At 49.4% G+C, this 27,552-nt stretch overlaps 9 protein-coding genes across 9 annotated transcripts; 4 read left to right on the top strand and 5 right to left on the bottom strand.

The window, feature by feature from the left end:
* Positions 1-209: 209 nt before the first annotated feature.
* On the bottom strand, positions 210-1,031 carry PHATRDRAFT_49892 (predicted protein; the record flags this gene model as incomplete). Its single annotated transcript, XM_002184636.1, has 1 exon — positions 210-1,031. The coding sequence occupies one exon, from the start codon at positions 1,029-1,031 to the stop codon at positions 228-230; it is 804 nt and encodes a 267-aa protein (XP_002184672.1). The 3' UTR covers positions 210-227.
* Positions 1,032-2,096: 1,065 nt separating this feature from the next.
* On the bottom strand, positions 2,097-4,679 carry PHATRDRAFT_49891 (predicted protein; the record flags this gene model as incomplete). Its single annotated transcript, XM_002184635.1, has 1 exon — positions 2,097-4,679. Exon 1 carries the CDS (start codon positions 4,491-4,493, stop codon positions 2,097-2,099), a length of 2,397 nt encoding a protein of 798 aa, XP_002184671.1. The 5' UTR covers positions 4,494-4,679.
* A 232-nt stretch (positions 4,680-4,911) lies between these two features.
* Positions 4,912-7,759, bottom strand: PHATRDRAFT_49890 (predicted protein; the record flags this gene model as incomplete). Its single annotated transcript, XM_002184634.1, has 1 exon — positions 4,912-7,759. One exon carries the CDS (start codon positions 7,757-7,759, stop codon positions 5,324-5,326), a length of 2,436 nt encoding a protein of 811 aa, XP_002184670.1. The 3' UTR covers positions 4,912-5,323.
* A 637-nt stretch (positions 7,760-8,396) lies between these two features.
* On the top strand, positions 8,397-9,968 carry PHATRDRAFT_49889 (predicted protein; the record flags this gene model as incomplete). Its single annotated transcript, XM_002184717.1, has 2 exons — positions 8,397-9,593; positions 9,687-9,968. 2 exons carry the CDS (start codon positions 8,397-8,399, stop codon positions 9,966-9,968), a joined length of 1,479 nt encoding a protein of 492 aa, XP_002184753.1.
* Positions 9,969-11,354: 1,386 nt separating this feature from the next.
* Positions 11,355-12,823, top strand: PHATRDRAFT_49888 (predicted protein; the record flags this gene model as incomplete). Its single annotated transcript, XM_002184716.1, has 1 exon — positions 11,355-12,823. The coding sequence occupies exon 1, from the start codon at positions 11,621-11,623 to the stop codon at positions 12,821-12,823; it is 1,203 nt and encodes a 400-aa protein (XP_002184752.1). The 5' UTR covers positions 11,355-11,620.
* Positions 12,824-14,579: 1,756 nt separating this feature from the next.
* On the bottom strand, positions 14,580-16,077 carry PHATRDRAFT_49887 (predicted protein; the record flags this gene model as incomplete). The annotated part of the gene is made up of 1 exon (XM_002184633.1): positions 14,580-16,077. Exon 1 carries the CDS (start codon positions 15,798-15,800, stop codon positions 14,580-14,582), a length of 1,221 nt encoding a protein of 406 aa, XP_002184669.1. The 5' UTR covers positions 15,801-16,077.
* A 2,444-nt stretch (positions 16,078-18,521) lies between these two features.
* On the top strand, positions 18,522-20,895 carry PHATRDRAFT_23582 (predicted protein). The gene has a single exon (XM_002184715.1). It carries the CDS (start codon positions 18,568-18,570, stop codon positions 20,860-20,862), a length of 2,295 nt encoding a protein of 764 aa, XP_002184751.1. The 5' UTR covers positions 18,522-18,567; the 3' UTR covers positions 20,863-20,895.
* A 65-nt stretch (positions 20,896-20,960) lies between these two features.
* On the bottom strand, positions 20,961-21,866 carry PHATRDRAFT_16283 (predicted protein; the record flags this gene model as incomplete). Its single annotated transcript, XM_002184632.1, has 2 exons — positions 20,961-21,382; positions 21,539-21,866. Coding segments are annotated over 2 exons (750 nt in total), but the record flags the coding sequence as incomplete, so codon positions are not given.
* A 2,684-nt stretch (positions 21,867-24,550) lies between these two features.
* On the top strand, positions 24,551-27,445 carry myoA2 (predicted protein; the record flags this gene model as incomplete). Its single annotated transcript, XM_002184714.1, has 3 exons — positions 24,551-24,953; positions 25,179-26,911; positions 27,275-27,445. Coding segments are annotated over 3 exons (2,307 nt in total), but the record flags the coding sequence as incomplete, so codon positions are not given.
* Between the last annotated feature and the right edge of the window lie 107 nt (positions 27,446-27,552).

The following is a 27,552-nucleotide window of genomic DNA, read 5'->3' as shown; positions in this document are numbered from 1 at the left end:
GGAACGCTTTCGATGAGTTTCTCGGCTGGCGGTAGTTTTGACCTTTTTATCGCAGATCCTGTCTCACATTATGGTCTTATTTTTCTGCACCCTTTGTCCTTTGTCGCCTGAAAAGGTGAACCAATTTCCCGATCAGACAGTTTTGTGTCAGCATCAACTGTAAGTCAATGTTCCTTTCAACAAGTGCACGACTACACGAAAAGATGTTTGCACATAAAATAGAGCCGTTACTTGGACCTCAAAAAGGCTTTAAAATTTGCCGTAGCTCCCTTTTGAAAGCTTTGGACTGCAAACCTGACAATTGTTTGGTTGATCGCGTCGGATGCAGCCTTTAGTGCCGCCTCGGGTAGTACGCGCATCGGGGGCGGAAGTTCCCCCGATGTCTGGAAAGCAACTCCTCCTGCCACGCCTCTACCATCAGGAGAAGCCCTCAGCTCCCCAGATACTTCAATCAAGATACCGAGGGCGTCTGCTGACACTCGCATTCCAGGAAGGACTTCAATATTGGGGTCAAACCCGACAGATTGCAGAACAAAAACAGGAGAGTCGTCTATTCCTTGAATAGTGCTCATCTCAACATCGACCCAAGGCGCCAGCTGCAATGTCACAAACTGAAGCTTCATAACTTGAAGCCTGTAAATAGAATTTCCGAGGTCTTTTATCAGAGAAGGGTCCCAGATCGATTGAGCCAATCCACGTTCATCGCGAAGCCAAGTCGAGATAGATTCGTTATTGGCGCCGGAACCGAGCTCGGTTACAAGCTTCGCTGTAGCGCCAAACTCTACTTTTCCTCTGAAGCGATCGAGCCTAAAGTGAGGTCCATTGCGTGAAAGAAGTTCTTGTCGACGTGTATTTGTTGAAGCAGATGTGGCTTTCGGGCGCCGCGACGATTCGATCACGACTTTTGATCGTGAAAAGCTGTTTCCGCCAGTATCCAAGAAAGCTATTGCATACGAGATACACAGTGACAACCCAAGAATCGCATGCAACATTCGTCCAGAAAGGGATCTTTTCTCATTGACAGTGAACATGTTGTCCGGCGATGCTTAGTCAGTCGGCTTGGTGGCTGAAACCAATCTGCAAGTCTCTATGGCCATTGAAAAGTAAAGCCATTCCACATTACATGGGCTTTCGAATGTCTCCGGTGTGCTGGCGGGAGCGAAGCTAAGCTTTCCGGGTACTTCAAATAGGGTTAGGGGTATTGTCCCTTTCTTACACTTTTGCAGGATCCACGAGCTACGTGAGGACTCGCTATTAAACTAGGGAAAGCTTTGCATTTACATAAAGAGAAGGAAGAGACAACCTTCGGCTTCCACCATTATCCACATGCTACAGTCATAAAGTAACAAAGAGATACAAACCCTGACTCGCTATACCACGGCGAGTAAAAGTATCGGACGACTGCGTCTCGAGACCATCCGCGCAAGAGCTTGAAGTTTCCCCAGCTCTGATATTCATCAATTTCTCTAGAGTTGTGTGGCAGCAAAGCTATTCAGTCATAAAATACGAATTGGGCAAAAGCGGGTTTGCTGTGGCTGTATATTTAAGGTCAAGTCACTGCATAAGAACGTTGAAAAGCATCATGCCCATTTACGACGGGAGTGGGAATCTACCTCTATCACACAGTACTTCGCTGTGAAAAAAGCCAAAGAGACACGCGGTGAAATGTGATCGCAAAAGGAACCGACTCTTAATTGCGCATGTGGTCCCAGAAACTCATGGAGTATATACTCTGGATGACCGCATTTAGCTTCGGAAACGAGACAGCATCATCATTGTAATCTCTCTTTCTCATCGTTGTCACAGAGAAAGGGATATTTGCTTTGCTGCTCCAGAGAAAGTGGTTATCGACTGTATGTCATCGCGAAGATGTCGGTCACAAGAGAATACCTTTGCAGTCAAAGAAGAAGAGCCTTGAGAACCTTTCTCTCCGCCAAATTGGAAGCGTTTGTCCACAATAATCTTCACTTCATATCAGTCGACACCAACATAAATTCCGCTGCAGTCTAAAATACGAAGATAACAGCATCATTGGAAATGAATTTAGAGAAAGCTACCCACAATGGCCTGGAGTATGCCATGCACTGTCCGGAATGCTACGCTGTCATTGGACTCAACTCCTCCACTTGTCCCACTCCCGCCAACAGCCGCTTAGCATCGACGTAGCCTACCGATTCTACAAACCCAGTCAGCCAGGACCGTAACGAATCGTCAAACGTGTCTGCTGCAGGACTCTGACCCGTTTGCCGCCACAGACTTGCATCTCGCTTCGGACGTCCCTCTATGCTGTTCCGGGGGTCGTCTCGAGATACAAACTGCTCTAAAGATCCCAAGTAGTGGTGAATCAACAGCCAACTATCAGGGTGGTCGAGCCGGTCACCTGACGTCTCCGGACACACACCCGGAATGATATAATGAGCATTCGCCGCTCTTTTGGGAATTGCAGATTCATCCAACCACTGAAGATTGAAAACGCTCTTGCCGTCCAAGTTATTGCCCATCGATATTTCGCGGTTGTTGTGGTACAACCACCGCGTGGTGAGAAAGTCCGACCCGTTCAATCCCAGTGGAATATCCGAGCTGACAGTGGAAGCATTCGCTTCCGTCGACACTATCTGCAGTCGTGGCACATGTATGCACTTCAGAGGTCCGTCTTCAGCCCTCATAGCTCGCTTCTTTTGTTGCTCTTCAAGCAGTGTCAAGCCAATACCCTCCACTTTCAAATCTATCGGGGCTGTCAGGACGTACGGATTTGGCCGCAGGATCTCGTCAGTATCTACCAGAGCTAGCCAGCTCCGATCCCGTTGCTTAAAGTCTTTCATGCATGAACTGTAAAAGAACTGCTGCCGGTAACGGTGGAGCAACGTATCACTGATTCCTCTCGTTTTGTGCTTTTGTAGGATCCAACTAGGAACGAATTGCTCATCGTTCCACACAGAGATAGACATGCGATCCTTCCAGCGATCCAAAATAGCCTCAATCGAAGTTCGACTAGTCGGATCACGCACCACAGTGAGCCTTCGTAGTTTGAAAACGTAGTAGTGATACGCTAGCCACTCAATCAGCCAGTGATTGTCGTCCTTTGTCAGCAGACACGCAGAAAATACTTCTTCCTCCACATCAATTTCTGGTTGCTGCTTCGATTTGGAGTGTTGTGATGTTTCTACTGGAATCGACTCCAAAACGCCCACATTTTCCAGTAGTTTCTTTACCTCGTACAAGCCCACTGTCTCCACCAGCCCAGGCAGCCAGTGCGTCATGCCCACATCCAATGTGGACGCTGCAGGCTTCCGACCTCGATGGTACCAGGTATCAACACGACTCTTAACTGAGGTGCTTTTAATGTTTTCAAATTGTTTCTGTGCCCGCTCGGCATCTTTTGCGTCGTAGTCTCGAGGATCAGTCCGGTAGCTAAACTGTTCGTAAGTTCCGAGATAGTGCATCACGGAAAGATACGATCTCGTGCTGTTCAGCAACGACTCAGAGTGCTCCGGACACACACTCGACACAATACGATGCACTGAATCTGCCAAAGACGGAATGTCATTCGTTTTCAGCGTAGGCAAGTACATTGTGCTCTTCCCAGCTGACATTGCCTGGTTGTTGTGAACGAGCCATTGATACGTCAGGAAATCAGACGCATTCAGCCCCTCAATAGATTCAGCCCGTTTCCACGAATCGATTTTTCCTTGGTCATTGATACTACTCTCACTAGCTCGTATCGAAGACACTTGGATGCGGGGCATCTGTAAACACGGATCCTGCACTTTTCGCTGGGCCAAAAATGCACTCACGTGGCCCCGTTGTTGCAACACGGAAGCCGACAGTGGATACAACAAAGAATTCACACGCACAAACTCGTCTGTATCTGTCAGCAATACCCATTGCACCGTTTGCTCCTGCTTCAGATGTTTCAAACATTTGGAGTAAAAGAAGCGCTGTCGCGTCAAATGGTACTGAAGATCCGTTTTTTTCTTCTTGGTACCTCGCTCGTACACAGAAATCGGAGTGACGCGAGAGTCCTGCCATTCCTCTATTTCCAAATAGGTTTGATTCCAACGGTCAAAGATGTGCTGGGACGGTGTGAGGCTTCGTGGATCGCGCAACACAATTAAATGCTTTAAAGGCAAGACGTGGTAGTGGTAGGCAATCCATTCGATCAGCCAATGATTGTCGTCTTTCATTATCAAACACGCGCCAAAGCCTTGATCTGTGGGCAACAGCGATTCGATAGCGTTATATTTTTCATTGGAAGAATGCCTAGCTGTAAGAGAGTTTCTCCCTTCTATAGTTGCAACCGAGTGTATCGAATATGGTCCTCGGTTTCTGTTTTCATTCAACCAAGACGAAGGATCAGGCACGTTTGTCCAAGTGTGCGCATTCTCATCCCATATCCCCAACAGGCCTCTGCTTTGAAAGTAAAGGGCTCCGAAACTCAGTAGCAGAAAGGCGTATTTGAAAAACAGTTGACGATAGGTTCTTCGGAGGATCATCTCACCCCTTTTCGTAGGAATGTCAGGGCCCGGCTCCTGTTCCGTTACAACCTCAAATTTAGAATGCTGTGTATACGAATATGCCAGCTCGTAGCTTCCAGTCCGCTCCTATGAAAGAGAGTTATGCGGCTCTTCTTAACTTGTTGGATGTCAATTTCGGTTTCGTATGTCACCACGCAACGCCGGAGGCCTGTTGTGACAGTCTGATAGCTCGGAGCACCTTTTTTTTTAGGACCTTGTGGTGTTACAGATCTCAACACTTGAGTTTACAGTCATGCGTCCAATTCCCAGCAGAATCCCGGTCCGGTGAAAGCACTCGCCTTGTTGCCGTTAAATGTAAGTCTCGCTTGCTCTACAGTACGACATTGCAAACAAGGGTTATATTTAACAAATGATGTCACAGGGAATAGAGCAATGTGTAATGGAAATATACTGTTCGATCTACTTTGAATGAAAGATGACAGTGATTGCCAATGACAGTGATGTGAGGAAGACCTTTTTGTACCATATCATGCAGCCGAAACGCCTATCACAAAGACACGGAGTGACCACGGTCGAGCCGCCATGAAAGTTTTCTGCCATCAACACAGGACCTATTGGCGACAAAAGCCTTGACTGGCGGAGAAATACTCTCAGTATCTACGACACATACCGCTTGAGAGTGAGGCCAGTAGTATGTGACTCCTGCGAAAAAATCTCCTGATAACAAACTTTGCCACCTACGACTATCGACACCAAAATGATGATGAAACCAAGGTTCAGGCGAATCAGCAAGACAGTTCTCAAAGCTGTCAAAAAGACCTGGAGTATGCCATGCACTGTCCGGAATGCTACGCTGTCATTGGACTCAACTCCTCCACTTGTCCCACTCCCGCCAACAGCCGCTTAGCATCGACGTAGCCTACCGATTCTACAAACCCAGTCAGCCAGGACCGTAACGAATCGTCAAACGTGTCTGCTGCAGGACTCTGACCCGTTTGCCGCCACAGACTTGCATCTCGCTTCGGACGTCCCTCTATGCTGTTCCGGGGGTCGTCTCGAGATACAAACTGCTCTAAAGAACCCAAGTAGTGGTGAATCAACAGCCAACTATCAGGGTGGTCGAGCCGGTCACCTGACGTCTCCGGACACACACCCGGAATGATATAATGAGCATTCGCCGCTCTTTTGGGAATTGCAGATTCATCCAACCACTGAAGATTGAAAACGCTCTTGCCGTCCAAGTTATTGCCCATCGATATTTCGCGGTTGTTGTGGTACAACCACCGCGTGGTGAGAAAGTCCGACCCGTTCAATCCCAGTGGAATATCCGAGCTGACAGTGGAAGCATTCGCTTCCGTCGACACTATCTGCAGTCGTGGCACATGTATGCACTTCAGAGGTCCGTCTTCAGCCCTCATAGCTCGCTTCTTTTGTTGCTCTTCAAGCAGTGTCAAGCCAATACCCTCCACTTTCAAATCTATCGGGGCTGTCAGGACGTACGGATTTGGCCGCAGGATCTCGTCAGTATCTACCAGAGCTAGCCAGCTCCGATCCCGTTGCTTAAAGTCTTTCATGCATGAACTGTAAAAGAACTGCTGCCGGTAACGGTGGAGCAACGTATCACTGATTCCTCTCGTTTTGTGCTTTTGTAGGATCCAACTAGGAACGAATTGCTCATCGTTCCACACAGAGATAGACATGCGATCCTTCCAGCGATCCAAAATAGCCTCAATCGAAGTTCGACTAGTCGGATCACGCACCACAGTGAGCCTTCGTAGTTTGAAAACGTAGTAGTGATACGCTAGCCACTCAATCAGCCAGTGATTGTCGTCCTTTGTCAGCAGACACGCAGAAAATACTTCTTCCTCCACATCAATTTCTGGTTGCCGCTTCGATTTGTTGTGTTGTGATGTTTCTACTGGAATCGACTCCAAAACGCCCACATTTTCCAGTAGTTTCTTTACCTCGTACAAGCCCACTGTCTCCACCAGCCCAGGCAGCCAGTGCGTCATGCCCACATCCAATGTGGACGCTGCAGGCTTCCGACCTCGATGGTACCAGGTATCAACACGACTCTTAACTGAGGCGCTTTTCAAATGCTGAAACTCTCTTTGAGGTCGTTCGGCATCTTTTGCGTCATAGTCTCGAGGATCAGTCCGGTAGCTAAACTGTTCGTAAGTTCCGAGATAGTGCATCACGGAAAGATACGATCTCGTGCTGTTCAGCAACGACTCAGAGTGCTCCGGACACACACTCGACACAATACGATGCACTGAATCTGCCAAAGACGGAATGTCATTCGTTTTCAGCGTAGGCAAGTACATTGTGCTCTTCCCCACTGACATTGCCTGGTTGTTGTGAACGAGCCATTGATACGTCAGGAAATCAGACGCATTCAGCCCCTCAATAGATTCAGCCCGTTTCCACGCATCGATTTTTCCTTGGTCATTGATACTACTCTCACTAGCTCGTATCGAAGACACTTGGATGCGGGGCATCTGTAAACACGGATCCTGCACTTTTCGCTGGGCCAAAAATGCACTCACGTGGCCCCGTTGTTGCAACACGGAAGCCGACAGTGGATACAACAAAGAATTCACACGCACAAACTCGTCTGTATCTGTCAGCAATACCCATTGCACCGTTTGCTCCTGCTTCAGATGTTTCAAACATTTGGAGTAAAAGAAGCGCTGTCGCGTCAAATGGTACTGAAGATCCGTTTTTTTCTTCTTGGTACCTCGCTCGTACACAGAAATCGGAGTGACGCGAGAGTCCTGCCATTCCTCTATTTCCAAATAGGTTTGATTCCAACGGTCAAAGATGTGCTGGGACGGTGTGAGACTTCGCGGATCGCGCAACACAATTAAATGCTTTAAAGGCAAGACGTGGTAGTGGTAGGCAATCCATTCGATCAGCCAATGATTGTCGTCTTTCATTATCAAACACGCGCCAAAGCCTTGATCTGTGAGCAACAGTGATTCGATTACGCTCGCCGCTTGACTAGATGTGGTCGTGCCTGCGACGAATGGTGAATTTATTACGTTGGTAGTCTTGTGTCTAGCGTTCCTTGTATTCCCTCGGCTGACTCCAGCTTCGTGGAGGGATAAAGTGGACTTTTGACTTTGGTCGTTGAATAGCCAAGGATTTGATCCAAGTATGGTGTCCAAGTTCGGCACATCGTTGTTCCAAACTTTAACCAACGCCTTACTCTGAAAGTATAAAGCTAGGCAACATAGAAAAAGAAGCGATAAGCGCGTTCGGCGAAAACCCAATGGCACTGCCATTGCACCAGAATTTTTGTGGCGTACGAAAATACAAGCCCGTCGCTTTGGAAACTGATTGACTGTCCGTGTAGGGACCGTCAAAGGATCACCGTCGGAACAGAGCGTGGACGGCTACGAAACCGATGTGGGTCTCAAGAAGGGCGAACCCGGTGCCGACCTTGTCTACACGCTTGCGTTCCGGCTCTGCTATCCAAAAAGATGTATACAAGCAAACACTTTACGCTTTGGATTCTTCGGCAGGCGCTGTTTCTTGTTGTGCAGTCTTCCTTATAGGAACGTTTCCTACAAAGTAAAAACGCGCGCACTACAACGTGTGTCGAGACACAATCCTCGTCCGGCTATGTGGTGCCTATGCGAGATTTTTCTCACAAATAGTGTTTGACAAACTGGACCGTGGAAAAAACGGAAATGCTACCTGCATTCCCGTCGCACAAAACGCACCGCCACATAAATGATAAATAAATAGAGGTAAATCAGACATATTATCCAAAGTCGTACGTTCGGAACAACTCCGACCAGAACACCACAGAAGACATACGAGTCATGGACGGATAGACGACAAGAAGTATTTTCACGGTCAGGTAATGTAAACCGTCACCGAGGACCACCAAAATGCCAAGGCGTCACAGTCTCCACCATGGCGCGGACAGCGAAGGGGCCGAGCGGCAGCTGCCGCTGGATGTGTACGTTGGCCGTTGCCCTCTGTATGTATCTGTCATGGACGTGGGCAATGAATCTCAGAGTGATCGACGCCATGGGTTCGTTTTACGCCCATACTTCGTCGGGCGACGAACGCTACCAGCAAACAAGGAACGAGACGACGCCACCGCTAACATCATCTCGGTATATACACAAGCACCGTTTGCCGCAAATGGATGTTTCGGACAAGCTTTTGGCGGCTACGGAGAACTTTGTAGATCGAGGCGCCGCTTCCCAAAACGACAACGAACAAGATGTACTGGAAAGAACTACCACAGAGGATGAAGATGTCCATTTGGTTTTTAGTACGGGCTGTTCGGTCTTTCAAGACTGGCAGTCATACGGATTTTTCTTCCAAGCGTGGTATTCGGGACATAAGGGACACGTAACACGGGTCGCATCGGGATGCGAAGGACGTGATGCCGAGCAAATATTACTGAATCACGATCGACTGATCGTCAGGGGAATGTCGGACCGTTTTCACTTGCACTTGACTCCAGATTATAGCAAAACGAGCATTCCCGGCGTCAACTACAAATTCTTCAATAAACCGATGGGTTTACGACATTGGATGGAGCAAGGCTTGGGATTTTCATTGGACCAGAGTGATACTACAAAGGCGTCTAACTTGGGAGATGCCGTTTTCGTCATTCTGGATCCTGATCAGTTTGTCACTCGGCCCTTTCGGCGCGAATACCGACGTGATGCCGAGTTGTGGGTAACGATGCCGTTGGAAGCAACTGTCAAAGTAGAACGTGGAAAGCCAGTGGCACAGCTTTACGGTTTTGGCGCAAGATGGATAGATAAAATCAATGCCACATTTGTGCTGAATAGCACCACCGTGACGTCTGGCTTGAAATCCTGGACAAGAGATGATGTTGCACATCACTACGCGGCTGGGCCACCCTATATGGCGGTAGGGAGTGATATGTACGAGATCGTTCGCACATGGGCCGAGATGGCCGTTCCTGTGTATCAACTGACGGAAAACCACCTATCGGAAATGTTTGCGTATTCGGTAGCGGCGGCTCACCTAAAACTGCCGCATCAACTTGCGCGTAGCTTCATGCTGTCTGACATTTCGACGGGAGAGGGTGAAGCGTGGGCGTGGGTGGACGAACAATCAGCCGCGCAGGTATGTCGACCGCAGCCAGCCAGTAAACTCCCACTGGTCATTCACTATTGTCAACGCTATTTTTTGGGTCCGTATTTCTTTTCCAAGTATCAGGTCCCCAAAAGCCGGCATGCGGAGTTTTTGTCTTGTAAACACGAGTTGTTTGCGCTGCCGCCTACAGATGATATTTTTGCCACAATGTACAATTCGTCGGTGACTCTGGACGGGAACCATCATGATCTTAATCCACAAGACGCCCAACGTATGGCCTATATGCTCTGTCAAATGTTGCCACGGATGAATGCAATGGCAAGGTACTACAAGAATCAGGAGTGTCCAATCGGGACAGCCAATCTGAATGCTACATTCTTTTTCAAACAGCACAAACAGAGCTAGCTGCTGTTGAAAGTGCATTCGGAATTTTCATTGTAGAGTGCGGTATGGATATATGAATCAGAGGTCCGTTGGATCTACGTCAGCGTCTTTTCAATGCCTCGCCGCCCTAGCCTACGCATGGAATCTTTCTGCAGGAAGCTGCTAGTAGGCATGAGGTTGACATTCTTTGTATGGATGCTTGTTTGGGTATAGCGCTCATTTATTGTACGAGCTTGAAATTGAAGTGACAAGTATGGTGATTCGATCACTGTGAACAGCTGCTTGCGTCCTCGGTGTCTGCGTGTCACTCCAATTAGTGGTGGAAAGAGAAGAATTTTTTTTAAGCTGCTAATTGTAAGTCAAGGTGTGATCAACAGCTCACCTAAGGGCATTCTACCTCCACGCTCCAGATCAAAAATAAGATGATTTTATCTCTTCCTTTCGAAGAAATCATTCAACGAAGGAGTTGGGTAAGGCAGCGGAAGAACTAGCTGGTACCTGGCGAAAGCCCTTGGCCACTGGAGTAGTATACAAGTCCAAACAGCTGAAGCAAAAAATGATTGAGCCAATACGGTTTCAATTTTCTTATCACTCCGTCATTGCCATGCAAAAAACGGAAGTGCCGTACTGTCTTCTTGACTCCCTTTTTATTAGACGATGCACACACAAAAAGGATGATCCTACAAATCAGTGAAATCCCGCAACTTTTCTTCCCCCTGGCTTTGCTTGCACTTTATCCATACACGGTGATGATTGTATTCCTGAGCCCAGCATCTTAATGGTCTTCTGAAATAATGAAGCTGTCTGCACTTTCAGTCGCGCGTTTTTACAGGTCAAGGAATCCAGCTTTCTTTCACTGCGTTTCGGTCAAGGTTATGTTCTTTAATACCGTATGGCTCGCTGCGCTTGCATAGCCTTTGTCCCTGTTAATCAAACCGAAAAATCAAAGCGACAGGGGCAGATGAGGGGCGATGAAATGTAGACGGTATGGGGCGAAAAGCAGACGCAGAGGAACAGTGACTGTGAGAAGATAGCTCACTTTGCTGTGTTTGATAAAAGTCCCTCGCCTGAATTAAAAGAATGCCTTACGACAATGTTAAATTCGTGAATGGCTTGTCACGTCCAACGCAACAGCGGGGATTCTCCTCTTATGTAAAGCACGCTCCATAAACTTTGGTTTGTTAGCTTTCTCAAAAGACAAACTTCATGCTTTCATCCTTGGAAGTCTTGCATCCGTACGTACAACCGCACATGTAATACATGTTTCAATTTTCATAGTCTGGTGACTGTTCTAACGATCAACAGGTCCGAGCCGTTACGCTAGCGTAACATGACATTTCGCGTTTGGCCTCCAAAGTTTGTGCGCTGTGCTCCTGCTCGGGGGAGGCTCACAAGAATGCAAGTACCGTCGTTACTGTTAGTAGGGTACCTTCGATACGAAAGACTATGAGAGCGTGTAGGATAGGACGCTTCGCTATGGTCAGGCGAGGGAACCCCCTCCTGTTTGTGGCTTTCGCAGCGACAAGCAAGGACGACGCACACTAGCTTTCTTTTCCGTAGAAAATGGTTCCGGTCAATACAACGCTACATCAAATATCCCCTTGACCAAAGCCAACTTTTTCACAGCACGGTACAAAAAGCATCAATATCAGCCACTCGCTATCAATTCGCGCATGCCGTCCAACCAAAAGCACCTCAAGCTTTCGAAGACTCGTGACAGTGATTCCAACAAGAATATCGACAAGGTCGCCTCGGAAGAGCAATTTGCGGCGAGTTCTCAAATCGATCCCGAGTCCACCACACCGTGCGTGTACATCACTCACGTCGATCCACATACGACAACGGAGGGGCTGGGATCCCACGTCCGTGGAACCATCTATCCCTTACTGCATCTGGCTCACTACTTGTCCATCGTTCCGGTATGGAACGTTGCAACCAGCGCTGGATTTTGGCAATCAAAACGATCCGCCAACACAGAAGATTACAGTCTCCTCGATCTAGCCGAACTCTTTGGAATTGGTGAAACGACGGCAAGCTGGGATGATAAGGATAGACTTCTCGATGTACATACGTGGGTGGATCCGATTATAGGCAACGCCTACGGCAAGGTGGAAAGTTTAAGTGAATTGCTCGAATCTTATTTACATTCAATCGCACTCCACCAAAAGCCTCGATGGATACGAGTGCATGGTGCCTTTTCTTACCAGAATCCAACTCCAATGGTCTACCGCCATTTGCAACAAGCAAAGTCCTCTTGGAAAGACAAGCGCACAAACAACGACACAAATGACAGCTTTAAAACAGACTCGTCTATGAGCGATCCTCTACGAATAGGTGTTCATGTGCGCGTTCCGGAAGATTGGTGCGGAAATCAGTGGAAGGAAGACAATTACGTATCGCACGTAATTGAAACGCTCCAAAGTTTGCAACGAAGTCTTCCAACAGGAGCTTGGGAATGCGTCGCTTTGAACGTTGTTTCGGAAATCGCGCTAGAGACGTCTGGCCAAGCGGCCGTACTACGGCAGGCCTTCCCTCAGGCCACCTTTTCTCTGGGCAATCCGATTGTGAACGAAATTAAGCATTTGGCTCTGTCCGACATCTTTCTTCCAGCCGCATCACATTTAAGTGCGTTGGTGGGCTACTTTGTATCCCCTCAAAACAGCTTGATTCTCTTACCCGTTCGAAGAAATCGGTGTCCGTATTTGGAACCGCACATTGCGCTGGGCGCGCCAGTGATCGTGGCGGATGGGGACAATCAATCCTTCGTCGCCGCCCTTCAGATACTTTGGAGGCGCAAACGGAATACGCCGTCGCGGTCAAGATCGCATGGTACAATTGGAGATTGTGAAGAGGGCGAAAAAACCACTTCGCAGTAGATTTTTTCGAAGAGAAATGTTTGTCTTTGCTTAGTATTTAGCATTCATCTCAGGTGAGATGTTTAATGCTATCTGTTGTGATGGAGAGAATTGGAAACAAGATAGACGGGTAAGAGCTACAATAAATCTTTCCATCGTGGTGCATTCGCCGACATTAATAGATTTGGATTGGACAACGCCTGAAGAACACTCACTCTCCAGAGATACGAAGAAGGTACTTGGTGAAGCATCGCATATAAGGCATGGTCTCGATAACTTTTTTACAGCTAACTGTGAGTTCCTTGACACGGAGGACAGCAAGACGATGCAATAGGAGCCCTTGCGACAAAGGGGCGACAGGGCTACAACGAGTAGCCTAGCCACCCATCGAACGAACACGTTCGCTGGCCGCAAAAAGACCAGCTCACAACGATGGACGGTCGTATCCCTTCGGCACCTCAAACTTCTTTCGTTGCATGTTTGACCAAGACCTACCTACAGCATACTTGTCCTTTCCTGTATTTTGACCTATGGACCCTCGCTTTTCACTGTTTCTTCGGGCAATTGGGGTCAAGCGTGGCTTTCGCCGGACCGGGCCCAGTTCTTTTATCAATATAGCTGTTGCGGCTGGGATTGGAATTATCTCGGGTCGGTATATTTTCAAGGAGCCACTGGAGGAATACTGGACTGAACAGCGTGCAATCGAAGCGGAGCGGTTGGTACAGGAGAACGGAGAAACGACCAGTAGAAAGTAGTTGGTGGCAAAGCGACGCCGATGCACGCGCTAGTCGAATAGATTCCTATCTCCTTGACGGCAACGTATTTCTTTCAAAAGAGCAATCTGACTTCTTGCAGAATTTCCTCCATTGACTGAACACATGTATACTTTTGATTCTGAGCCTTCGAAGAGATTCTCTTTTTCCTTACCGTCTTCAGTCAGCAAAGCACAAAAAATTCCAAATGCCTACGTTGCTGTAGTTTCTATATCTTCGTTAGACTGGAACAAGGCAAAAGCTATCGCAAAGTACTCATATCAGCCAACTAACAGTAATGGTTAGCCTTTTTACCTATTCTGTTGAGGTTTTCTATATCCTGCGCGTGTTTGTTTGGATTCAACGAGCCGCGTCTTGCTGTAAGCAACCAGCAGATTCGGAACGGCAAACTTGAAATACCTTTTTTCAAGGGAATCAATATACGGCTAGTCGCGAGAAATCTTTCTGCTTTTCAGGAAAAGCTCCCATGGTGGTCTTCTAGCGGACTTTGACCTACTCTATGGTTATTTTACTTTTTGCATAGAGATTTTTTTAGTTATTTTCCGGGTCGAAGTGGCTATTATGTTTCATTGACTGCTCCTGTATGGAAAAGCGGGTTACGTAAGATCCGACTTGGCGTGACAACACTTTAGACTTCATATACAATAATTGAAACCTCAACAATAATTTACTTAATGAGAAGCATCTACGGTGCCGAGGCTAATATCAGCGACTGGTAGTTTCCGTCTTGACCTGATGTTCCAAGGGGCCATTTGCGAAGCTTCGGTGCATTTTCGTTGCCAAGCATAGTAATCGACTGTTGCAGTTGCAGCGTGCTGTCATCGAGCCATCGCATAGACCAAGCCGTAAGATGATTTAAAAAACTTGATTTTTACAGAAACGTAGAGCATTCCTTTGCCCTGGGCTGTGCTGCCCTGCTTTGAGTCATATTATATGAATAATTTGGTCAGATACAGTTTTTTCATATAGCACTGGTCGTCGAATGTAAATACTTTCTGTTAGCATTAACTAAGTCGTGGTTTCTTTGTCAGTGGTGACGGAACTGGCGCCTGTATCTGGCCTTGTAGCATCTGCTCCCGAAAAACCAACGCGTCTGCAGGGTTATTGGGACCTGCAGGGGCTGACATATTTGATAGCTCTCTCCTCGATCCCAGAGTCTGACCATCAAGAAGCGATGCCATTGGAAGGCGTGAATAGTCAAATGACGCCAAAGAGGGAAGACTACCCAGGCCTGCCCTCGCAGTCGAGTAAGCTTGCTGATGTAAGAGATTTTGTTGTTGAAAGACAGCCGAATTCATGCGTTCTTGTCGGTTGAGCTCCTGCTCCAGTAAGGTGAGCCGTTGAGGAGAACTATACTCATTGGTTGTGGAGTAAATGGGTAGGCTAAGATGTACAGGGACACGAGAAAGCGAGAGCTGGTTTAAATCCTGGGTTCCATACAGTGCTTTGCGGACCAAATTTTGCTGAACAGCGCGGTTTGAAAGGGCCAGGTCAATCAAGCTGGCGCGGTGCGAAGATTCTACAGGCTGTCTGTGAAATGTGACATGATCGGGTATGGTCGGCCGTGCCAAATTCCCGTTGGTATGCCCGCCAACGTATGCGCCGTTCCCCCGAAGCGCGATGCTTGACAAAGCCGAACGAGTTCTTTCCGCTTCTCTTTGGGCAAGAAGTGATCTTTCCAGATAGTCTGTTGGCCCCGTGACAAGTGATCGCTTCGAGGACGAATGCTGAAGTTGGGCAGCAAGCCTTGAGTTATCCAACGATGAACATGCTTTCGCCATTTCGTAGTTGCCGATAATCCTTAAAGATTCGCTAAGTCTGACCTCCAGAAACTTTTGTTCCTCTTTCAGTCGATTATTCTCAGAAAAAATACGACCGTAGCAAGCCTGGAGCCTCTTCACGAAGTCCTTTTTTCGTTGGCGCTTCTTCCGCGAGTGAAAGGCATTCCGCTTTCGTTTCAAAACAAGCAAGGCTTCACCGTCGAGCTTCGCCTCTTCGGAGCTTTCGAGCGGCTCTCCGTCGTCTCCTCCTCCGCTAGAAAAGGAGAGCATCTCTCGATCGCTGACGGCCAAGGTATCCTTCAGTTCCCTGCTGGACGTCGGTGACAGCCGATGGATGCTGGATCCTTCAACGATATTGGATTGTTGGGAAGCTTCCTTTCGGTGATTGAAGCTAGTCATACCAGGACAAAACGAATTTGGGGATCCTTTGCACAACACCAACATTCAGCAACGATAGTCAGAGATGGCTGAAAGAGGTCGATCAGTTTGTGCGACGACAGTTGGAGCCCAATTACTGCCGGACTTAGTGTCCCAACGAAGGAATGTAGGATTGAGGCTTTGGATGATCCAGACCGTCGGGGTCTTGCTTTGTCCTACACGGTACGCAGGAGAAGTGCTTGTCAAATAGTAATTGTTCAATCAATCTTTGTGGTAATTCGCAGATAGATCGTTCGAGGGTGAGCTTTTACTGTTAAAATGACGATCCAGAGCTTACAGTGAAACGGTATTACGCAGGTGAAGCGTCCGATGTTTGATACTTTTCGGCATCTCCGGGATTGTGCTGTACCGTTTCAGGAACAACAAGTCTATAATCGGACGAACGGTTGTGTACCCTCGAACGGAAATGGCAACGTGCCGTCTCCGTTTATTTAAAGAAACAAGCCATCCGACGATCCTTCGCTGTTTACAGAAAAGAGTTAATTACACTGGAATACTCAAAATCAATTAACAAACCCGAGAAAATTCTATATAGAAAAAATACAACATCGAAAATGAATTCCTGCATACACTCATCGGCATCACAACGTTAGTCCTACGTGACTCTGTCACTATATTATTTAAGGGTTTCAAATGACCTTTCTCTATTTCGGTGTGTCAGCGCCTTGTTCCCTCTTGTCCCACATTCTTCGATGACAAATACGGGACACAACGGAATTGCATACAGAAATGATCCAACGAAATATATATATAAATGAAAATGCACACGTTCGTGGAATGGCTGGTTTCGGAGCAGTCAAGTTACGTCTCTCCATAGCTGCGTTTAAATGCAAGGAAGAAAGCTGTTCCCTTCGTTTCCTCAAAGACGCAATTGCAAAAACGAATGTTGGTGACTCGGTCGCCAGAGTTCACGCCCGTACGACGTTCCGTCAAACCCGTTTCCTCGACGGACTACGGTAGGACGCCGTGAAAGAAAGCACAGGGCAAGCCCCCCGACATACGGCCAACCCGTGAGTGAATGTCCAATGATCAGCTCATGAGAGAGGTAGCGTTGATCACTGTCAATCAGTAGCTGCTCATTGCCCAAATGCCAGTAGGATGCTTGCCACTCGAGCTAGTGATTGGACGTGCACTGTTTGCCGCAAAAAGTGCGGAGGCAAAGATTTGGACGTAGAGCATGGAATTGTTTTTCGTTGGAAAAGAAAACAAGGTATTTGTCCACGCGTGGGAATAAGCCATACATGCTGGATCCAAACAATAGTGGCTAACGTTGTAAAGGAAAACTTGTGGACTTACTCGCCTTGTAAAGGCCGAGATGTGTGGCGACTTGCTTTTTATCCGAAGAAACTTGTCTGGCGTTCGATGCGCAAATGGTGTATGATTTTTTAATGTCGCTAGGATGTCGAGAAGACTATATGAGATTTGCCACGAGTCGAACTAGTGTTGATAGACGGACGGTTCCCTTCTCTCCCCACCATAAATGGTCGTCCCCGAGCGACGACGGCCAGGGACCACCAAAAAAAGACCAGTCCAGCCCAAACATTGTCTCTGTCAGTACCAACAGACCAGGAATGGCCAAAACCCTCAAACATCCACTGATGCTCACTTGCAAAGGTAACAAACGAGGTGCTAACGGCGGTTACAGCTACTATTACTACTACAACTACTGCTCCCACAGTGCTGTGTGGTAGAAACGAGACGTATTGGATTGCTTGACGTCCTTGTACGGAAGTCTCTCTCGATCCGAGTGGATCACACTCAAGTGTAGTTCTGGTGTGTCACGACGCGATCCGTCTCTTCCGGGACTTCCCTTGTGTCCAGTATGAGCGGTAACTCTTCCTCAACTAGTGCTACTGCGGTAGACACGTCACCGCAAGCGATTGGCAACCTGTTGGCGGCGTTGACGCAACCCGATACCAACACAATCCGGCAAGCGGAGCAAGCCCTCAAGCCCATTCTCAAGAATCCGGCGTCGATGCTGAGTTTGTGGACGCTCATTGCCGACCCACAGGCCTCGCACGACAACATTGGTGTCCGCCACGTTGGAGCCATTGTTCTGCGCAAGCGTTTGCCTTCACACTACGGTACCTGGGACGACCAAACCAAGAACGCCTGGCAGCAACAGATCCTCAATGGCCTCGCGACGGAGCAGTCCCGCCCCGTGCGCGCCGGTTTGGTCGGTGTCGCCGCCGCGCTCGCGCAAATTGAGCAAACCGCTTCCGCACCCATGTTGGCTTTTTTGGCTGCCGCCGTCAACGACGCCAATCCGGCAGCCCGGGAACTCTGCTTTTTGCTCCTACAGGAAATGACCGAAACTGTAGGGACGCACTGGAAACCGCATCTCGCCGCCCTGCAACAGCTCTTTGGATCGGTGCTGCACAATGCCACGGAACAAGCCATTGTGCAAAAGGCAGCCGTGCAAGCCTTGGGGCAACTCATGAGTTTCTGGGCGGATGAAGAAGAAATTGAAGCCCTCGCTCCGCTCTTGCCCGTCCTCCTCCAAGTCGCGAGTCAGAGTTGGTCCGACGAGGACTTCTTGACGGTCGTTTTGGACGTCTTGTACGACCTGGCTTACTCACCAGCGTCATCGCTTGCCCCACACATGCCGCTCACGGTCGAATTCGCACTCACTTGTTTGCGCAATCGGGAACTCGAGTTGCGCGTCCGGGACGCCGCTGCTCTCGTTATTGCCACCACGGCTGAAGCCAAACCCAAAACACTCGGACGCGCCGATGCATTGCTCGGAGCTGTCCTCGATACACTGTTTCAGCTCATGCAGGAGAGCCCCGAGTCCGCCGCTGGCGCCTTGTTCGATTCCAATCCCGCCTGGCGTCAAGATCTGGAACAAGACATGGACGCTAACGATGACGATGACGGCTTGGACAGTCCCACGGAAACAAGTATGGCGCAGGGTACGCTCGACATGATTGCCTGCGAATTACCCAAAAAGTACGTCTGGCCGGCCGCACTGTCTCGTTGTATTGATCGCATGAATGCACACAACGACGCCAACGCGCGCAAAGCCGGGGTGGCTGGACTTGGCGTCATTGCCGAGGGCTGTTGCGAGCCCCTCACGGCCGCCCTGCCCACCGTCATGCCCATGGTATTTGCGGCCGCGCAAGACAGCTCGCCGCAAGTCCGCGAATGCGCCTGCTTTTGCCTCGGGCAAATCAGTGAACACTGTCAACCGGAGATTCTGCAATACAGCAACCAAATTTTGCCCATTGTCTTTGCCTTGTTGGACGACCAAGCCGTGACCGTCCAGGCCACATCCTGTTACGTGCTGGAAATGTTTTGTGAACGCCTGGAACCGGACGCGGTGCGCCCGTTGCTGGATCCCTTGGTGCGCAAACTCGCGCACATGCTTGAGCAAACCAACAAGCGATCGGTGCAAGAAATGGCTGTGGCTGCCTTGGCCGCTACGGCCGTCGCCGCCGAACAGGAATTTTCCCCCTACGTCGAAGGCGTAGCCAAACTCATGACGACACTCATGAGTTTGCAGGATCCGACTCTGTTCTCCTTGCGTGGTCGGGCTTTGGAATGTATGGGGCACATGGCTATTGCGGTAGGCAAGGAAAACTTCCGCCCCTATTTTACGGTGACCATGGAATGTGCCATGCAAGGTTTGACCTTGGAAAGCACCGATTTGCAAGAATTCGCCTACGCAGTTTTTGCGAACTTGGCCAAAGTCATGAAGGAAGAATTTGCCCCCGCCCTTTCGGATTTGGTCCCGCATTTGATTCAAGTAGTGGACATGGACGAAGGTCAAGTAGAATCAGCGGGTCAAGATAGCAACGAGGCGTTTACCGGTTTGGACGAATCGGACGATGAAGGCGACAACGAGCAGTACGTGTTGCACGTTCGTACTGGCTTGATGGAAGTCAAAAAGGGCGCCATCACGGCCTTGGGTGAGATGGGTGCCCACTGCGGTACCGACTTTTGCCCCTATTTGGAAGTCTGTATGAAGTCCCTGGAAGAAGCTGCCAGCAACTGGCATCCCCTGATCAAGAGCGAAGCGGCCGATGCGATGCCGTCAATGATTGTCCCATCCATTGCCGCGTACCACAACGGCGAAATCTCATGGACGAAGGGTGATGTGACGGGAAGTAGTCCTATGTCGCCCCACACGGCAGCGTTGGTTCATTGTGTCTTGAAACAAGAAATAGTATTGATGCAGGACGATGATAAGGGCACGGTGGGCAAAGCATGCGAAGCGGTTCAATCGGTGATTGAAATTTGTGGACCCCACGCCTTGGTGCCGCACTTAAACGAGTGTCTCGGCAATGCTCATCTACTCTTGACCAAGTCCGCCCCATGTCAGACGGTAGATGCTTTGTACGGCGAATTGCCGGACGATGACGATGACCACGACGGTATCATGCAGGCTGTCTGCGATTTGGTAGGCGGATTTGGTCGCGTCCTGGGATCGCAGTTTGCGCAGTATCTGGGCCAGTTCTTACCGGCCATTTGCGAATACGGCAAATCATCTCGCCCCGCAAGCGATCGGTCAATGGCGGTCGGTTGTTTGAGTGAAATCGCGCAGGAATTGGAAAGCTCAGTTCTAGACTATTGGCCCACGGTCTTTCTACCGGCCATTTTATCCGGCTTGGCCGATGAGGACGACAACGTCAAGCGCAACGCTGCTTTTTGTGCGGGAGTGTGTTGTGAACATTTGAAGGAAGCCATAACGAGCGATTACCAGAACATTCTGCAACAGCTGGCACCTATTTTTAACCTAGACCCCAACGCGACGGATTCTTCGGCGGCGTGTATCGACAATGCAGCGGCCGCCGTGGCCCGAATGATCATGGCGTCCCCCCACCACGTTCCCTTAGGTCAAGTATTGCCGGTCTTCTGGCGAGCGTTGCCGTTGAAAACAGACATGACGGAAAACGAGACTGTCTACACATGCTTACTGGGATTGCTGAGTATGAAGCAACCGGATTTGATGACGGCGACCGGTATTTCCGAAGTACGACGTATTGTCCACGCTGCCTGTCAAGCGGAGAGTGACGTGAGCGACGAAATCAAGGCGAAATTGATACAAGCACAGCAAACCCTCCAATAAAACAACACATAAAAAATGAAAAAATGTCATCGGAAAACCTTTTGTGGGCCTATTACTCGTACGCCTTTCCCAGCTGTAAGCATTTTTTTATCAAGACATCAATCCTTCAACACTCCCTGACAGGCGGCTTGAACGAGTCGTTGTCTCAAGGGCGGGACGTTCTGAATCATATTCATGCCCACGCTTTTGGCGTGTTTAGCCCAGACCTGCTGTGCTCCGAACAACTGCTGTAGACCGTGAATTCCGGCTAGAGTTGCCGAGACTTGGGATAGCCGCGAGCGATTGTAATCCTCGAGAAAGGTCGCAATGTCCATACCAGCACTGTTCGCCTGCCCTATTGTATCGGCCAAATTGGCAACGTCCTGCAGTCCGAGATTCAAACCTTGTCCGGCCATAGGATGGACCGAGTGGGCAGCATCCCCGACGAGCGCTACGCGGGGCTGCACGTACGAAGTCACTTGGCGGCAAGATAGGGGAAATACGAAGCGCGGTGAAACGATGGCCTCCACCTTGGGCGGTGCTCTGAATCCGCCGTTCCGGCTGCTTTCCTGCAAGGCGGCCACGGCTGGACCGTACTGAAACAGTTCCACTACCTTGTCCAACCCATAGAGTATGTTAATTAGCGGGGTAGGAATGTTGCCGGCAGTGGAAGGGTGAAAAAGCGGTTCCAAAGTACCTGGGCCTTGCTGGAGTAGTTCGTTTAATTGCTTGGTCAAATTTTCCTTTGGGTTCTTGTCGGACTGATTTTTCCAAGACCCAGCTTGCTCGGGTGATGTGCTCCACACCACAACGGCGTGGTTTGGAGAAAAGGACGGCAATAAAGCCAACGGGCCGGATGGTAGGAAGCGCTGAAATGCGCGACCATGGTGCGGCGAAGCGAGTTGGACGGTAAAAGTCAGGGCCGACTGTCCGTAATCGAAGCCCTCCGTAGGAAACTGTAGGGCATTCCGAACGAACGAGTTGGAGCCGTCCGCGGCGACAAGTAATTGCGCCTGAATGCGCGATGGTTGCGAGGAGAAACGATTGGAAGGGTCCTCGTTCCTGGATTTTGAGTCTTGCAAGTCAACGGAAACAAGGCCTTGCGACCCATGCGATGGTGCTTGAATGCTTCGAATTTTGGAATTGGTCAATAAACGGCAAGAGCCAGTGCTAAAGATATTTGCGTTGGAATCCATAGTGTCACTTTTGGCGCAGTCGGTCAACAGCTGATCCCACAAAATACCTTGCAAAGTTGCGTCTTCCATTACGGCTCCCAAGTACGGCAGCTGCTTTGGATTTAATTCCCGTGTCAAATCCTGGTTGGTAAAGAGCAAAAAGGATGGTTGGGAGGACTCCCACACTTGCATGGAATCGTAGAAGCCCATGCGATTCTTTTCAGACTGTTGCTCTCGCTCGCCCGGCTCGGGATTGGAAGATGCGAGACCTAGAATTTCCAGCGATGCGGGGGAGAGGGCGTAGGATCGCGGATGGGGATAGGGTTTGTCGGGGGCGATCCGCATTCCGGAAGATGATGCTTCCAGGACCGTCACGTCCAATGACGGGGACTGTCGGCGGAGCGTGCGTGCCAACGCGCAGCCCACAATACCTCCCCCGACAATCAAGATATCCGTTTCGAGGGTCTCGCATGTTGCCGTCTCTGGGTCGGTTGCTGGAACGTTTGGAGTTGTGGATTCGCTGGAAGTCGCTCTCGTTGCCAAAGTACGGTAAGCGCACGAGTTTCGGCGGTTTCGGATGTATACACAGTCAACGTGTGGGCTGTTTTTGTTGTTCTTGCTTTTATTGACTCTCGCTTGAAAGGTAGTAATACTCCTGTACCGTATAGGAACGGAGTACTGAGGACGTGTTCGGACTGTACAGTTGGTGTTCATGCCGTTACTTCTGTGTTGCCGCATGGTTCCAAGGCACGTGCGGATATGAAGAGAACGACGGCATGAAGCTGCGGATCGCCAGGAAGTGAACAACATTATCTTCTTCTCCGTTTGTTGTATTTCTTAGGTGCTCGTGGTGCTTGGGTGTGACGGTATGAATGGAGCCAGGCGAAGAAGCCTGCACACGAGCAGTCCGTAGACGAAAACTGCCGTCGACAAACGAGGCGAGGGTCACTGGAACGATCGTCGCTCTACGTCGGAATAGAAGCTTACGACGGTAACAATTAATCGTGACGAATTGGTTCCTGCTTCCTCGCGCCGATGCTGACTACATTGTCGTATCCGAGTCGATGTCGATCCTTCTCGTTCGAGAGGACACGCCAAGATAGATGGAACGCCACTTTCTGCCATGAGGATGTTTTGTACCGAAATTCCGTCCGCTTGTAAACCCTAGATTCCTGTCTCTAGCGGAAAGGCAGGGTATGTCGTACCGTCTGTCTCTTCCCAAAACAGTCCGTTGACCATGTGCGAATCGGAGTACCGTAGAAAGGGATTGTTCGTATTTGGCGACCATCCAACTTTGTGGTCAATAAGTGCTTCGATGCCGATGGTTTTCTACGGTTATACTCTCTCGGAAGCGAGATGTTCTTCTACGGCAAAATATGAAGCGCTCCGATAACTCTTTACTTTCAATTTCCGGGATCTCGCGTGTGCCAACCCGCTCGTGAACTCGGTCCGCGCACGTCCCAAATGTCGCACTATGATCGGCGAACATGCAAGTCCCTACGTACCTTTGGACAATACAAACTAGAACTGTTAATCTTCTTTTTTCTGGCGACGAAATTGGCCCTCCAGGCGCGCGCAAGCTGTGCGCTGTCTATTTCGTGATAATTTCGCCAGCGCTAGTAAAGGATGGGGCCGGCACATTTTGGTGCACACAACACGCCCACAAAGCAGAAATTATTCGTATCGACGAACGACCGTGGGAAGCCTCTCCCATAAAATACATACATTGGATTGCTAAGTTACCAAAACCTCAGATACATCTACCTATTGAAGTACTTAGAGAAAATAGAGGCGGAGAAACGCAATCCACCAACAAGCGTATCAGAGGTATTCGTGTAGCCTGGAAACGTTCGGCCGGTTGGGGCCCAGTATCTCGTTGGACGCATTACGGCGGAGACTCCACTCTGCATAAGAAGATTCCAAGTAGCGGTTCTATTTTTCCGAAAGCCGACGATCCTAAAGAAAGGTTACTTGACAGACGGAACTGCTATCGTCGTATAGCGTCGGATCGATCGACGTTGTGCAGAGTGGCATCCAGATTTTCCGACAACCATATGATTCAGGAAACGACGTTCGACGCCAAGAATCGGGTGTGGGTCCATCAAGCTGCCATCGATGCGACGCGGCCCAAAGCAACGCCCAAATTCAGACAACGTCGGCGAATTTCCGGAGTCGCGAGCTCGAATAAATCCGTCTGTTCGCAAACCTCTACCACTAGTGCGGTCTTAAACGAATCCGAAAACGTTACCACAGCTTCGCAACACAACGGCACAGCAACGCGTCAAGTTTGGAGCTGGAAGCTGGCCACTCTCGTGGAAACGACCGCGAATCATGTCACTGTTCGATTGTTGTCCGCCGAAGATGATGGCAACAACCTACCGGAAAAACAGACTCTCCTTGCACACAGCACCGACAATACAATTGCTCTTGCTCCGGATGTATTTCAGACAGGACAGGTTGTCTTGCACAATGAGTACACCGGCGTGGACAAACGAAATGACCACAGCTATACTGATATAGTGCCATTGCCCCCGGATGATTTGATTGCGCTCACACACTTACACGAACCTGCGGTGGTCGAATCACTCCAAGTCCGCTACGCGCAGAACCGCATTTACACCGCAACTGGACCAGTTTTACTCGCCCTTAATCCCTTCCGCAACCTACGAGGTCTTTACGGAGAAGCCGTCATGAAGTCCTATTGGCAGAGCGATGATAGTGGCGCACCCACGACACGCGACACGTCGACCTCGCTGCCTCCACACGTCTACAACATTGCCAACCAAAGCTTTCGCAATTTGATGCGCTGTTTGGAAGACGGGACAAACCCGCATCAATCTATTCTTGTGTCGGGAGAATCCGGTGCCGGGAAGACCGTCAGTACCAAGTTAGTTATGAAATACCTGGCGGCCCTTTCCCATTATAGATCCATGGGAAGTACGCGCAGCATGTCGGTCCCGAGAGTATACAAAAGGGCTCGGGAGGCCACGCAACGACATCAACGAAACCACTCTAATTCGGTGTCTTCGGAATTCCCTGAACGTGACAACGTCCTCCTCTCTACAATTGATAAATCTTCCACTAGAGCACTGCCCTCAATGGCTTGCGAGGAGTCGACCACTCTTGACGCGGAAACAAACCTCGGTCTCGATACGATCGAAGCCCAAGTCCTTCAATCGAATCCTATTTTGGAATCCTTTGGCAACGCCCGCACAACTCGAAATGACAATTCCTCTCGTTTTGGCAAATTTGTTGAACTTCAATTTTCAGCCCGAGGCAATCTCGTCGGCGCCCAATTAGAAACGTACCTTTTGGAAAAGGTCCGTGTTGTGCACGTTGGTACCGGCGAACGCAACTACCATATTTTCTATGAATTACTGCAGGCTCACATTGATAACAGACGCACCGGGAACACCCTTGGTAGCTACAGCAAAAATTATGATATGTCTCAGTTGCATTTGGCGCCAACGGCGACGAGCCGTGATTTTAAACTCACCTGTGACGGAGAACGATCTCGAAGGGATGGTGTGGCCGACGGTCAAAACTTTGCCGCGCTGCTACAGGCAATGCAGACCTTGCGCTTTAGTGAGCAGGAAATTCGAGAAATTTGGCGTGTCACCTCGTCGTTACTGCACGCGTCAAATTTGAATTTTGTCCCCGTGCGGGATCTCACCACCGGTGAGACGGATCCTGACGACGCCTGCATCTTGGACAGCACCAACGTTCACTTGAGCTCCGTGTGCGCCTTGCTAGGTGTGACGGAAAAGGAGTTGAATCAAGCTCTTTGCGAGGTTGTACTGAGAGCTGGGAAGGAAGAAGCGCGAAAGCGTATGACTGCCGCCCAAGCTCAACGAGGATTAGAGGCCCTAATCAAAGCAACGTACGGAGCGCTCTTTGAATATCTTGTCTCCAGAATTAACGATGCCATCCAAGGTGAGAACAGCAATGAGTCAAATGCGGGATCGGCCGCCACCATCGGTGTCCTCGATATTTTTGGTTTCGAAAGTTTTCAAGTTAACTCGTTCGAGCAGTTGTGCATCAACTACTGCAATGAAGCGCTTCAGCAACAATTCAACGCATTCGTGTTGCGGAATGAGCAAGCTGAATACGAAAAAGAAGGTATTTTGTGGAAGTTTATAGAATTCCCAGAGAATCAGGATGTGCTTGATCTAATTGACAAGCGTGGGATTGGTATTCTGCATATATTGGATGATCAATGCCGAGCTCCTGGGCCATCTGATACCTCTTTCGGTCTACAGGTGTACCAAATGTGTGCGAATTCGTCCCGATTTTCAGCTACTAGAGCTCAAAAGGCCCATTTGCAATTCGCCGTTCACCATTATGCTGGTCCGGTCACGTATACTGCGAAAGGCTTCACTGAAAAGAATCGAGATGAGCTACCAACATCGACAAGGACATTGTTCCTATCCTCCGAAAGCACTTTCGTGCAGCAGTTGGCACACATACTGGAATGGGCACCGAATTCTAACGCTTCCGCATCTGCTTTTTCGGTGCGCTCTTTTCAACGGTCAGATTCCACCGTGGGACGTCCGACTGTAGCGGGACAGTTTCAGCGACAACTGAAAAAATTGCGATCCAAAATTGATCAAACATCTCCACATTACATTCGATGTCTGAAACCAAATGATTGTTTGCTACCGGATAAATTTGACGTTGCAGTCGTTGCGGAACAATTGCGTTGCGGTGGAATTCTTGAAGCCGTTCGGGTCGCCAGGGCCGGCTTTACCCAACACTACCCTCATTCGGACTTTTATCGTCGGTATAGGGTTTTGGCATGGCGAGAAATGAACAAAGTAGGGGGGCGATTGAGACACTCTAGCAGTGGCAACCCTCTCTCTGCGCCTTCTGCCATAAGGCCAGGACGGCTTTTTAAAGTATCAAACACAGATGGTACAGCGATAACAAAGAACAAAGACGAGGCCTCGCGACGATGCAAAGAATTACTCCAAATTTTGCAGGTAAAGATACAACACCAGCAAATTGAAGATGGTATCGAAATTGCCAAGCCGACGGATCCTAAAACCTCCGTTCAAATACACAGCACCCGTAAATCAATACCTTCTTCCTGTTCCCAGTCAATAAAGAGTAGTCATAGCAGTAAGCCTTGCTTGGCTCCAGTTCGCGGTCACATGACTCGTCAAAAATTGGTGGAGAAGAAGGAGTTTGGCAAGCAAAAGGAGATTACCATGTCAAGGAGCAGCAGGTCAGCGGCTTGGAAATACGGGGGAATGCAAGAGGATGTATGCACCAATTTAGGTATTCAGATGGGGAAAAGCAAGGTGTTTCTCCGCCATTCGGCCTTTGAAGCGCTGGAGCGTATCAGAACCTGTGAACAATACAAGGCTGCAACAAGCCTGAACGCTACCTTTCGGATGTACCTGGCACGTATCGCCTACGTACCCTACCGGAATGCTTTCCGGCAAGAGCTCCAGCGTCGCCATCACCATATCGATCTGGACGATGATATCAGCGGCACAGTGGAGACGGCCTACAATGCCTTGTCGTCTGCCAGCCC

This window comes from Phaeodactylum tricornutum, chromosome 25 (assembly GCF_000150955.2).
Source record: "Phaeodactylum tricornutum CCAP 1055/1 chromosome 25, whole genome shotgun sequence".
Classification (NCBI taxonomy): Eukaryota; Bacillariophyta; class Bacillariophyceae; order Surirellales; family Neidiaceae; genus Phaeodactylum; species Phaeodactylum tricornutum.
The sequence above is the reverse complement of the archived record's forward strand: the minus strand, read 5'-3'. Positions and strand labels throughout refer to the sequence as shown.